Source organism: Aethina tumida, chromosome 1 (assembly GCF_024364675.1).
Source record: "Aethina tumida isolate Nest 87 chromosome 1, icAetTumi1.1, whole genome shotgun sequence".
Classification (NCBI taxonomy): domain Eukaryota; kingdom Metazoa; phylum Arthropoda; class Insecta; order Coleoptera; family Nitidulidae; genus Aethina; species Aethina tumida.
The window spans coordinates 59514334-59527757 of NC_065435.1; the positions used below are offsets into that span (position 1 = coordinate 59514334).

The window sequence follows — 13424 nt, forward strand, 5'->3', positions numbered from 1 at the left end:
CACACCCTTATAAATAACCCACCGGGCTCCGCTTTAATTACACAAAACCTTTGTTAATGCACACTTTATAAGATCAGAAACATAATCAAAAACGACCTGCCCGTGGCTAAGTGGCACGGTAACACCATCCGAGCTCCATTGAGGAACACCCTTTAGACCAGGCGACGTTCGCCGCTCAGAAAATTTATTAACAGTTGATGGTCGACGCTTCAAGTCAGTGTTTTTAATTTCGTATATGTCAACGATAGCCATGATAGATGATTCGGAGTGGGCCGTGGGTATAGTTGTAAAAAAATCGTGTACGGGAATTAATTGTTTTCGAGGTGTGTTATACTTATACGGTTATGGTATTCCGATTAATTTCGTTTCGTTTTCTATCGATTCATTATAAATGTAGGTGGAAGATATTAATGAGGTGGACTATTGGACCCGCGAGGACCTTAGCTGGCGATAATAAACGATCAATTATCTTATCCTGTTTTCATCATGTTTTCTTGGTTTATTTATCAAAGCTGAGGTTCACCGGTTTTGCTATAAAAGTTTAGTGTTACATTGCCATATTAATTTTTAAAATTACATTAATATTATCTCAATTATTTTATTATGGCGATCATAAATATTATTTCTAAAGAATTTGAAAATATAAATAAGATTGGAATACTGTACTTACCTTATTCATTTCAAATTATGCTAAAAGTGAAAATTTTTCTTGATTTTGTCTTACAGAGTATAAACATAATCATATCAGAATATCTGAAACAAAAAAATATATAATCCTAATCTTATATGTGTAAAACATATTAATTTGATTTTAAGAAAAAAAATTACTTAAAAAATAATCTAAAATATTAATTAGTAATTGAATTTTAATATTCAAAATTAGTATCGTTATATTTTCCTATAAAAAAATATGATTATCTGCAAATTTTAGAGAAATCTAAATATACTGTTAAAGGTTTTTTTCTTAATAATACGTTAAGTAAAAATAAGGAAAATATTTTTATACTACTCTTAATTTTATAGAAAAATTGATTAAAAGTATTAATTGCATAAAGCAAATTTGAATTATGACATTTTCATTAATATCTTTAATTTTTCAATAAAAATATTATGATAAATTATAAATTTTAGAGAAAACTAAGAATAGTGAGGATTTTTCTTAATATTAATTGAGTAAAAATTCAATTTTTTAAATTAGTTTGAAATCAACAAATGAAAAATGATTTAAAATTACTAATTGGATAAAACAATTTTAAATTTCAAATTGTCATTAATATCAACTAGAAAATTAATGACATTTTTATTCGTTCGTTCTTTTTAAAATATAGTAAATCATCTGAATATTATTTGATTAGTTAATTTCTGCTCACTTTTATGATAATAATAATAATAAGAAGATTAATTTTAAAATTTGTGAAATTATTAATATTAACTATTCCTTAAATATAATGAGGACAATAAGATTAATAGAGATTGCCAAAGAATTTGGAAGTATTCCATGAGTCGTCTACTTATTTATATTTTTATTATAATAAATCATCTTATTGTCAGACATTTTCCTACATTTCCTATTCCAGAAATCAATAATAAATATTCCGTAGTAAAATGGCAATGCTAGAAAGTTTACGACAGCTCGGTAGAAAAAATGAAATTATAGTTTACAATTAAAATTCACGAGAATCAGAAACCAGCCTCGAAAAATTTTATTAGGGCCGGGGTACCGTTTTTGATGGATAGATTTATTGGTCGCTATTAACCATCTCATGACGTTTTTAAAAATGACTTCGATCTTTCAATTGTGCTGCAGGTATATTTTACTATTTTAACCGTTTATTGGGGTTGGAGGGTGTGCTACGTCAAATACAAACAAATTAGTTTCGGTGCAAGAGGCGATTTCCTTATAATTCCGTTTTGTTCCCATTGTGTTGCGATTCACAACGCTCGCACAAACAATCCGATGAGGCAAATCGACCTAATAAAGTTGACACAACCGTACGTGAAAGAACGTTTCTGAGTAGCAAAAATGGTGGGTTTTTGTGTCGGTTTAGAAATCCGTTAAAAATTATCATACGAACGACAGATAAGCCCCGGCCGACGTCGTCATTATCCCGCTTTTCACATAAAATAATATAAAAACACACATGCACGTAACAATATTCAAAACGCATTGTAATCCAGGATTACACATGCACCGCAAGACAACAACAATACATAATTCATAAACTCGACCGTACAAACAATCCGGCATAACTCGATAGTCGCTCTCAATTCTCACCCCACGTGTGTGGGGCTTATTCGAACGTGAAAATTTATTGAATATAAAGAAAAAATAAATAATAATAATCGATAAAAAGGCGTCGGAGCATTGTAATCGGGCTAATTATCGAAAACCCCGGCAGCCCGTCAATGTGTCTGTTTAATGCCATTGTGTCGTTCGAACGCATGTAAACATCCCATTCAGACCGGGTCCATTGTGTGAATCTCGATCACACAATGCTCTCGTTCACGTACCTTGAAGGCTCCTCTTTTTAGTTTCGGGGCGGGCGCGGGGTTACGTCGATCTTTTTTTGTTAAAAGTCAAGTGACCCGATCCCGGCTTTGGCTTTTGCGGTGATGTTTTCATTTACGCCGTAGATCCTTATCCAAACGGGGTCTCCTCGTTATGAATTAGAGTCGTACTTTTTTTCCTTTATTTTCTTTTCTTTCTCTTCTCCTGCGTGCTATCGCTAGTGTCATCGCTGAATACATTTTAATACGATTACGATTGATTCGGGGAGGTTCGCGTGAGCAACGGCAATTAAAACGCGTTTCCGATCTCTTTTGACGGTCCCGAATCTGATCTCGACGTTTTATTTTCCCTTCGATCTTTGTGTTATGTTTGTATTTCTAAAAATGTTGGTCTAATGCTCCTTAAAATATGTTATTATCTATATCGCAGCCCATTTTGTGTTGGAAACACATATTTTTATATACAATTCTATTTCAGTAAATAGGCAATAAGAAAACTTACAAAAATTGTTTTCAATGTTTGTAATTATTTTGAAAACACATAATACAGAAATATGAATATTTTTTATGGAAAATAAAATCGAATTTTAAATAAAATTATTTATTTCTATAATTATAAAACCCTAATTAGACCAAATCATTTTTAAATTATTTAATAACCTAATTTAGAAATTTTAACATATTTTATATTGATATTTTCAAAATTTAAATTAAATTCTTTGCAATAAGTGAAATAAATAGAATAATTTCTGTTGTTAATCATATTATTTAAAATTTTATTTTAATTGCACAACTAAAAAATTATAAACAAAATTATGAAGTTTTTACTTTTAAAAATTAATTAATAAATTATATAAAAAATTGAGGTATATTTCAAGTGAGTATATTATTATAATTAAAACTATTAAAGACTCAATCATCATTCACAATTTAATTCTTCTTCACAATTTAATCCTGCTAAAATGAAAAAAAAATGAGTAGAAAATACTGCAAAACGTTAATTTCCTTGAAATAATTAATACGTGTGAATTATAAAACAATATTATAAAAACACTAAAATGTCTAGTTAATAACTTATGCAAGTTTGAATAAATAACTTTTTCTGAATACATGAAAATAATTATTAATTTGATAAATTTAATAACTTCGTCAACAATCAATTGTCAATTATGTCCGTTACTTCATGGACATCCCATCAATAGTTACGTGAACCGTTCGACTCCTCCGATCGAACACCAAATTTACATAACTAGACTCCATCGAAGATTATCTCAATTAAGAGCGATATGAAAAGAAATCCAACAACGAAATTACCATAACACGTAAAAATACAAGGGGTTGTGCCGATCATCCCTTCCCCGATGCATTCGAACGTAAACGCGTCGAATTCACTAATCAGTATGTAGTGAAATTGTGTCACATCCTCATCCATGGCCCAGGACCGAGTCCTCTTCCATGTACTCCTGACCGAGGTAGGGAAACAATTCGAATACTTGCACAAGAAATATTTCCTCAGGGATAGTCCCAACTCCATTAACCTTTACTCAAATATTACGTTTATGGTTAATGCATCTGACCTGGCATTTGCTGGTCTGCACAATGACATAAATTCGTATGCATCCATATGGCAATTACAACGAATTACTTCATTCATACATTTCCATCGCGGGCACGTTAATGAAAAGGTCCCGCAACAATGCCTGTTTAATTTACACCAAGAACAATAAACCGCCGAGTTTTATTGTAGAATGCGGCACCGTTCAATTAGGTAAAATATTAATGGGATCAGCATTATTTCGAGTCGGTGTATATACATATATATATATATTTTTTTTGTGGAATGGTGTCGAATTATCTAAGTTTCTACGAAAGTAATTATGCATATAAATTGTGATAGCGAGGCAAATTACATGCAGGGAATTGAGTAAACAACCATGTTTATTCTAATATTGGTATAATATTTATCGCCGCCATATAAATTATACTAAAAACTATATTTAAATGAAATTAACCAATGGCGAACGATAGGCAACAAACTAAAACGTGATGCAGGCTTTCAAGGATAGTGTTCTGTTATAAATACGGGTTCTAGTTGTTGTTGGCATTTGGTCTTTGAAGTAGTACTGCTCAGGATTTTTTCTACTCTGACAAGATCTCGTTAAAGTTTCATCATTTTTTATGACACCAACAAATCAAATATTGCTTTGATGTGTTTGTGGTGGTTTTTCGTCATTTAATTAAATAAATTTAACTCCTTTTAGCAACGAAATAAATGAACTTTTTTCCTGAAGATGTTGTAGTGACATTCTGTAACCTGATTTCATGTTGGTATTTACAGAGGAAACCTTTTATTCGGTTCTTTACTCGATTGGTTTTAAAGGCGGTTATTTCAGTGACATTGTGGCAGAACAATGCTCCAGTTATCTTAAGATCTGTATGATTTATACGCTTTACGCTTCAAAGTTGGCACTATTCTCAAGCAACCAACTAAACACAAAATCATGGTGTGCATTACCGGTGCTTAAGATATTTATAAATCAGGTTTACAATTCAAGTTTGATTTATTGCCGTGGCGACTTACGCATCTCGCTTACGGACTTCCTGCTTTTGGAATACATATTTGTTACCTAAAACAGAAAGTGCGGTCCCTACAGATCGAGAATTGTTCGGAGATGGGTAACATAACTATTTTAATGATCGCATTAATTATAAAAACAATCCGTGCCTTTTAGTGTTTAATAATTTTAAAGCTGAAAATTATCCGATGTGTATAATTAAGAATACGGCTAAATGATGAGTAATTAATATCCAGTAAAAAAGTTAATTTTGAAATGGTAATTAAGGCCCGGATAATTTGAAACTGAGGAGGTACGAAATGTTCCAATAAAAAATCGTAAAGTAATTTGAAAATTCAAACAAAGCACGGTTACATAAACCAACCCATACAATTAATCATCTAATATCACGATTCCATCGTCTAAATTAATTTTATTATTTAAATTAATTATCGACATTTTTTTAACGCGTTCATAATGTCCGCTCCGAGCTATCGGAGCATTTAATTTTATTAACTCGCTCCAGTCGGTAAATTTATTCGAAAAATTATAAATAAATTAGTGCCAATGTGTATTGCTGTGTTTATTCCGGTGATTTTTTACGCGCATTGCCCCAAACGAAACCCATAAATCACACACATTACTACATCGATAAATCAATCCTTATTTCTACATGTGTGCATGTGTATTAACATTCGTTCCAATTTCGTGAATAATGAGCTGCTGAACTATCATTTGTTCTAATTTTTTTTTATTTGAATAATGTATAGTCTTATTTTGAAAAATTAACACTGTTTTTAATGTTGTTATGCAACGACAAATTGTTTTTTGAGTTCAATTTTGTTTACCATATATGGGAGCATAAATAACATGCCATTAGTGCACATTAATAAATCAGTCGTCTAATTGTTTATGTCTTAAATCAAGGTGGCACTTTCATCCCCCCAACCAACAACTAATAAAGAGGTTATTTCGTATCGATAATCAATTCTATGGAATAATAAAATCATTAAAAAAATAGTTAAATAACAGAATAATCCTCAAAGGACCGTATTTTGAAAAATTTGCCGCTGATTTTCGTGTTGTTATATAATGATAAATAAATTGTTTGGCACATAAATAACAGACACATTAGTGCATATCAATAAATCAGTCGTCTAATTGTGTACGTGTTGTTTGCCAAAGCGGGATGGCACTTCCAATATTACCCCCACGAAACCGATAACTAATGAAGAGAGTAATTCGTATCGATGAACCGGTCGATGGTACAATAAAATAAAATAATAAAAAAAGATAACAGAAAGAACAAACCCCATAGACTGGTCCTATTGTTTGTCCGTGGATAATTAATGGGATTTAATGTTCATAAAGGTCACAAGTACGTCTGGCGTTTTATAAATATGCATTAAATCGTCGTACAACAAAAGATGTAATTAATAGGGATATTTGTTATAGTCTAGAATCCATGCTAGCCCCGGGGGCGGAGTCCGGGCATCAATCAAGCGGCTGTTAGCGCTCATCAGGCGATGCCCGGTCTTCCTCTGGCGTTGTTGCAGCCTTACAAATCGACTTCGATCAATCTCCGTGGACTGGGCCGTGGTGTTCGAGGCGCAAAACTGTATCGGGACCGTTTAAAATACTGCTTTTCGAATGAATTACATTTATATTGTTTGAAAAATATTTAAAATAATTGTGTTGTTGGGCAATTTAATAGCCGTATTTATCACCACCTCCACCACAACTAACCTTGTCTAATAGCCTATCAAAAAAGCTAAAATTATATTTCAATACAAACAATGACACTCGTGAATAATTCATGGACTGATAAAATTAGCATAATAGTGTACATTTTCCAAGGATACGCTTTTATATCATTTAATATAATTGTTTCATTTTATTTGTTGGCACGTTCGGTGGCTTTACCTTTTAAATTTTAATTGATAAAACATGCTATCGTTTTATTGTGCACGATGCGGGCGGAAAACGCATTGTATTTTTAATAAATTTATAGGCCGATAATGCTTAATGTTGTGTAAAACTACCTGGCTTTAGAAACAAACCGTGTTCTACAACCATAACGATAAACATTTTATTTTTATTGTCGTTTCAAGCTAATAAACTCATATTTGATAAAATTGGATATAAAATTGTCTGTTCTAAACCGTAAAAATTCAGCATATACATACATCCACTATTTATCTATTTTACATGCATCGATACAAACAATACACACTGTATGTTTTACCACTTTGTACTTTTCAATTTTATATCAAATTTAAGATTTCTGTATGCTTATCTAACCATAGGATAAAGCTTTGAAGCAAAAGCGTGTCCCTCTGTCTTAACATATAGACTTTTTTAAATATAATTATTTTTTATATATACGTGACATAAATATTTGTTCTAGATTGAGATAAATAAAAAGTAATAGATTAACCTAAGTTATCACCAAAAGACATTTTAACTAACAAACAGCTTCTGTCAATTTTAACTTCCAAATTAACTTTGTGGTCTCCAATCGTAATGACAAGATTTATTTTGTTTTTTGGTAATAAATCGTCCAATTAGATGATCGAGACGAACAATTTTCAATTTTCAAATATCACACAACACGTCGATGCACCGTAACCATAATGGTACATGGTAGTCCACGGTCCGGTTAGGTAGAAACAGCGAAACCGTGCATACCCGACGTAATCACTTGTAATGTGGTGTTAAAACATCGGCCATTGTTGTTCGGCGGGGTTGCTGAGGTTAAACACGGTCATTAATAACCCTGCTTAACTAATCTGTCCGCCAAAGTCATCTATCTTTACAAGTTACTTTGGCCGGGCCCCGAGCCAACCAAACGAACGACCAACCTCGATTACAACAATAACGAATTTATGGAATGTACTTTAGTTTCTTTATTTTATTTTTTATTTTTTTTCTTGTGTTTTTGTTTTGAGTTGTTGTATGGTTGGCAGCCGTTGTTCTTGTACGTGCTCCGCAGCCCTTTAGAGTGGGCTAATAAAGCACTTAAACGTCGAGGTTTATTGCGAGCTTACATGACCACAATGTTGGTGTTTGTAAACACGCGCTAGATAGGCTTCGGTCTGACAGATGCGTTTTCGAAAAACTGCACAGTATCGACAGCTTCTCATTGATTTTCCTCGTAAATCATCTCATGACACTCTGAATGATTACTTGTTGTTTTATGATTGTTTATTTATTTTTGTTTTTTTTTTATTACAGCTTTACGAAATCAACGATGATCCAAAAAGGAAGGAGTTCCTAGATGACTTGTTCTCCTTTATGCAAAAGAGAGGTAAGTGAAATTCACTTCCAAGTACGCATTTATAATATTATAGACTTAATAGATCCGGGAATCTGGGATAATGCGACCCTACTTCGCAGAATTTTCGATTTCCCTTACTAAACTACCTGTTGCGGAAATCACAATAGATCAAAGGACTCGTTCAAAGAACCCCCCATGAAGATAACGGCAATTTCGAGATAATAATATCAAAAACAACTCGAAATCTAATTGCCACTACTAGATGGTTATTAGCCCCGATTCGAAAACATATCGTTTACAAATAAAATTAAATTATAAGGGTCTCCTAGTGATGAATGGCAGCGTTTCGCTGAATCACTGTATTTAGTGCGGGGTCAGCATACAACAATGATTCGGTGGATTTTCGAGAATTAAACAGTAGCGATATACCCACATAATTCAATAATAACTTAATAACAGGGCTTCCCCCTTGATACAAGATGATTGCTGCAATTTAGGTACCTGCTTTACTGCCACCGGATATTATTTCTGATTTATCGTATTTTAAAATGCTCTATTATGCATAAAGGGGCTATTTTATACTCAAAGTGGTACGTGCATAAAATTTGTTAATTTACATCCTTTCGCATCTTGGAAGACACAACTTATTCCTTAATTTTTATATGGAAAATAAACAGTTCAGGATTACTAGCTTGCACAAATCTGGGTGGTTCTAGTTAACCCTGTCCACAGTTATTGTTATATTTTATTTTTTTACGTTTCAGAAGCTACAAGTTTTATAAGCAAAATAAATGATATTGGGCGGTTACAGTTGTCGAAGTTATCCCATTATTGCTGTTGCAAGACCGAAGTTGAAACAATTCTTATTTAGAAGAGTTAAATTAAAGAAGAGAAGTCGGAAAATGGCTACCACACTAAACATACATATAAATTCAAACAAATATATGATACATATTTTCCTAAGATTGTATGTCTTACGTATTATAATTATTGAAAGACTTCCCTTTAGAACAGTTGTCACATGTACCAATTTGGGAAAAAGTAAAGGCTTCAAATATGGTGAGGTCATGGAATTGGTGCAATTATACAATTTAAGCTTCGCAGTTCGAAAAAATGATCGGCTCTCTCATATCGTGACCGAGTGAAAGAGATCGTGAAGTTATTAAATTTATTAAAGTAGTTGTGTATGAGTTAGTTATTTCTTGGAAGAACCATCATTGTGAACCGACTGCCAGGAGCAAAGAAATCCACAGTGGCGTCCAATTAATGGCTGCCTTTTTCTTTAATTAGTCACACAAATTAACTAGATATAAATTTACCACGTAACAATACGAAAATTGTAGACTAATTAATTTCCATTATTTGGGCCCACCTAATTGATCATTATTTAATATCACTTCAATTAGAATGACTAATTTGAAATTAACAGTTTAATAACATCTATTTAATTAAGGCCCTACCGAGAAATTGATATAACATGTCCACGGTAATTTTATTTATTCACAATTAATGGATGGCAATCAAAATCGATTTCAGTTGAAACGGTCCGGTTCGCTTTGTTTTCACTGCGTTTTCTAAATTATGCAAGGTTAATTGATTGATCGGTTATGGATTTCTATTTTCAGAAAGTTTACGGCGTAATTAATTTTATAATTGTGATGTAACGTTAATTGCAATCGCTTCTGAATGATTTCCTGAAAGATCGGGACTGACAGAAAATCCAATAAGTATGTTTTGAAAACAATATCTTGAGATATTAAGTGCAATTCTTTGAACTATTTTCAAACCAAGATCAAAGATGAACTCGCAATTTTTACAAATAGGAAACATAAAGGCCTTTGTTATAAATTTAAAATTATGATCATTCTGAATTGACCATCCGAAAGAGTGCTGCGATTAGAAATTATTTACATTGAAATTAAAGGAATTTGATTCGAGATGTTTTTCTAATAAATGGACTAACATTTTTTGTGATCTACTTCAAAGTCAACCATCTACTCAAGACATCAATTAGACACAAGAGTAAAATGGTTGGAACAATAGTGTTACATGATGAAAAAGGTTTTAACAAAAAGTTTTGTCGTGGTCTAAAAATAATCGAGGTTTAAACTAATAGCAAAATGTCACAGCATTATTTTTAACAGACACGTAATAAAATCATCGGATATCTGTGTCGTTCCAGCGCCATAATTAATATTTGTGCTTCATCTGTGCCTGAAATCACACAGTTTTCGGCGGGAGCCCCGTGTCACATGTTCCCCCATGTTTGATTGATGAGGACGCATTTATAATTAGCGGACACTTCCGGTCTGTTTATGTTGGCAGTAGTGTCACTCACGCCCCGAAAAAGCTGCGCACAACGTGTCCTATCGCCGTCAACTTCGCATATGTTAGAATGGAGAATGTTTCTTTGTAACAAGTACGGCTCAATAAAAGCAGGTAACCATTCATCAACAGCCATATAAAGCGTGTGGCGTTGTTGTGTGTACATTGTCGCGCCACGTAAAGGTGCAACGCTGAAATAGTTCAAAGCAGAACGAGTTAAACGTCTGTAAGATGAGAACCGCGCGAGACCGGGCAACTTTCATTGACAAATGTCTGAAGGCCATAACTATTACAACTTACATTGTTTCTGTGGAACGTTTTACGGCAATTGACCAGGCGAGCGTTTTACCGCTGTAAACTTTCAGCCTCGCCTTCGTTTCAGTGCTTTTCAGCACATAAAACCGGCTGCACCTGGCCACCTTTAATTGAATCTTTATTTTTGTCCATTGGGAGTTTTCGATGTCGCCAAATTGCCGCTAACGAAGATCCCATGGTTGTTTCTCGCGGTGCTTTCGTGAGGGCGAACGGCGATCGCGTGTCTGAATGCCCGGCCATGCCATCCACTGCTACCCGTCATTTATGTGTTGCTAAAACTGTTTTGACAGGCGACGTCGCACACCGCAACACGTTTATGGAGCCCAATGAATAATATCATAAAGCTATATCGAACGGTTTATCTGCCGTCTTAATAAGTTTAATTGTTGGCCGTTTCGGAACTCAGAAAATCCACATTGGTCGTTTATTTTCACGTAACCAGTCCTCTGGAGTGTGTTACGCCACATTTAATTAACTTTCTCCCGTGTCCTTAACAATATCGTTATTACTTTTATGACAATTTCATTTTGGTTACTTAAAAGAAGCCATCAAAACTGTCACTGCGACTACGTCTTCTATTGCGGACTGTAGGAAGACATCTCATCAAGAAATGGCCCGGATCGTTTCTCCTTTTCACCTTATCCGTCGAAGGTGTCGGCAAATTAAGGCCGTTATAAAATTAAACGAGACACATGTTTAGTTGGGCATAAATAAAAAGTGTATATCAATTACATCGGATGGAGATACCGGATGAAGTAGTCTGGGTTTTCGTTTGGGTGTGTTTGGAGGTAGTCAGAAGGAGCGATTTCATAAATCGTGTCGGAACGCGTGCCCCATATCAGTGCACCTTGACAGTCCTTTACAAGATAGGGGTCCGACATAAAAGGAAACCATCCAAAGCCACATCCTTTAGAAACACGCCACGCGCCCCAGCAGACGTAACTATTTCATTTTGGGCGCATTCCTTCGCCCGACGCCGAAATCGATGAACACTTCGGCAGCTTTATGAAGTACGGGGTGCTAGCTGTTCGGTTAATAATTGGGGACATTCGTCGCGGCGTCGAAAATAGATCCAGACGACTGGGGTAATTAATGAGTTTTAATGTATGTTTTTATACGGGATGGGACACAGGATGTTCGTAGTGTCTTAAGATTTATTGAAAAACATCTCGGGCGTTTTTCTGTTGTGTTTAATTAAGGCCCCGCGTTTCGGACAAGTGGTTTTGCCAATGTGGTATGGAAAATGTTTTTTCAGGTTTTCAGTTTGCCAATCGAATTAGATAATTCAAATGCCGTTGAATTTTGACCGTGCATAAAAATGATGTTTTACATTAATTTGATTATTTTCAATGGTCATTTCGAACGCTCATTAAAAACATCTATATTAAAATTGTTTGCGGTATTCCGAAGTTATTAAATTTTAATATTGATTAATTTGCATACAATGTGCCAAATAAATAAATCAATTATATGCCGCCATTATGATGACATGTCGAGGAAAATGTGTCACTTTTAAAATCATCAAAATCTTTAATGACTTTTCAATGTCACATTAAAATTATGTTTATCCAATGTTTATAGCACAATTAATATGGAATAATAAAACTGGCGGAGCCGCATTGCAGTTTTATTAAGCATTACAAACTGGTTTTTCTAAAAAGTCGAAGCAATTGAAACGTTTAAACATCCATAATAATTTGTTTTATTATCATTTCACCATGTTTCCATATCATCATCTAGAAAATTTGAGATATTAAATAAATAGAAATAAATTTATTCGCATTACGTTTAATGTGACGGTTTGTTTTCGCCAACAGCTTTGGTACTTATTCAATATTAGCTTTACAGCATAATTAATACGTAGTTATAAAATTTCATAAAGCCACAACGAATAATTTTATCGGCAAATGTATTAAACTTTAATTACCTCGCATTGTGTTTTTTCCTAAGTTTCTTGTTACAGGCAATAAAGTGATTGTGTGGCATTTTACACCTCCTAGTGACGCTTTATGATTAATTAAACCTACTCTGGAAACGATCAAACAGTACCGCATTAAGCAAATATTTGCGTTTCGTATAAAATCATCATTTTTATTATGCCGAAGCATTCCAGGAAACTCTATTAGATTGTTTTATATATTTTTTTATTATTTTTAGCTGATTGAGTAAGCTGTGTGTTTTGCGTGTTAATGGGTTTTTTGGTTAATCGTGTCGGTTAATCGTCTCTAAACACGTCTCCCACATCGAAGGCTATTAGACTCTGATTTCTTGTAGGTGTGATTAACACAACGATTTATTATTTCGATTAATTTCGTCGAATCGAGTGTTATTTCCTGTCTTCGATAGATTTGTTCCTCGCCTACAAACATCGCGAATGATTGATGGGCCAATTTAATAGTCGTTTCGTAGATTACTCGGATGAAGTTATTTTTAACCTAAAATTC

The 13424-nt window shown here is 33.6% G+C and overlaps 1 protein-coding gene across 3 annotated transcripts in view; it reads left to right on the forward strand.

Moving 5' to 3' along the window:
* LOC109608519 (protein dead ringer) overlaps positions 1 to 13424 on the forward strand; it is a 105039-nt gene that overhangs the window by 76386 nt on the left and 15229 nt on the right. For all 3 annotated transcript variants that reach the window (XM_020024958.2, XM_020024957.2, XM_020024956.2), the window contains exon 4: positions 8298 to 8370. In XM_020024958.2, the coding sequence (XP_019880517.1) occupies positions 8298 to 8370 (73 nt within the window). The remainder of the gene's footprint in view (positions 1 to 8297; positions 8371 to 13424) is intronic.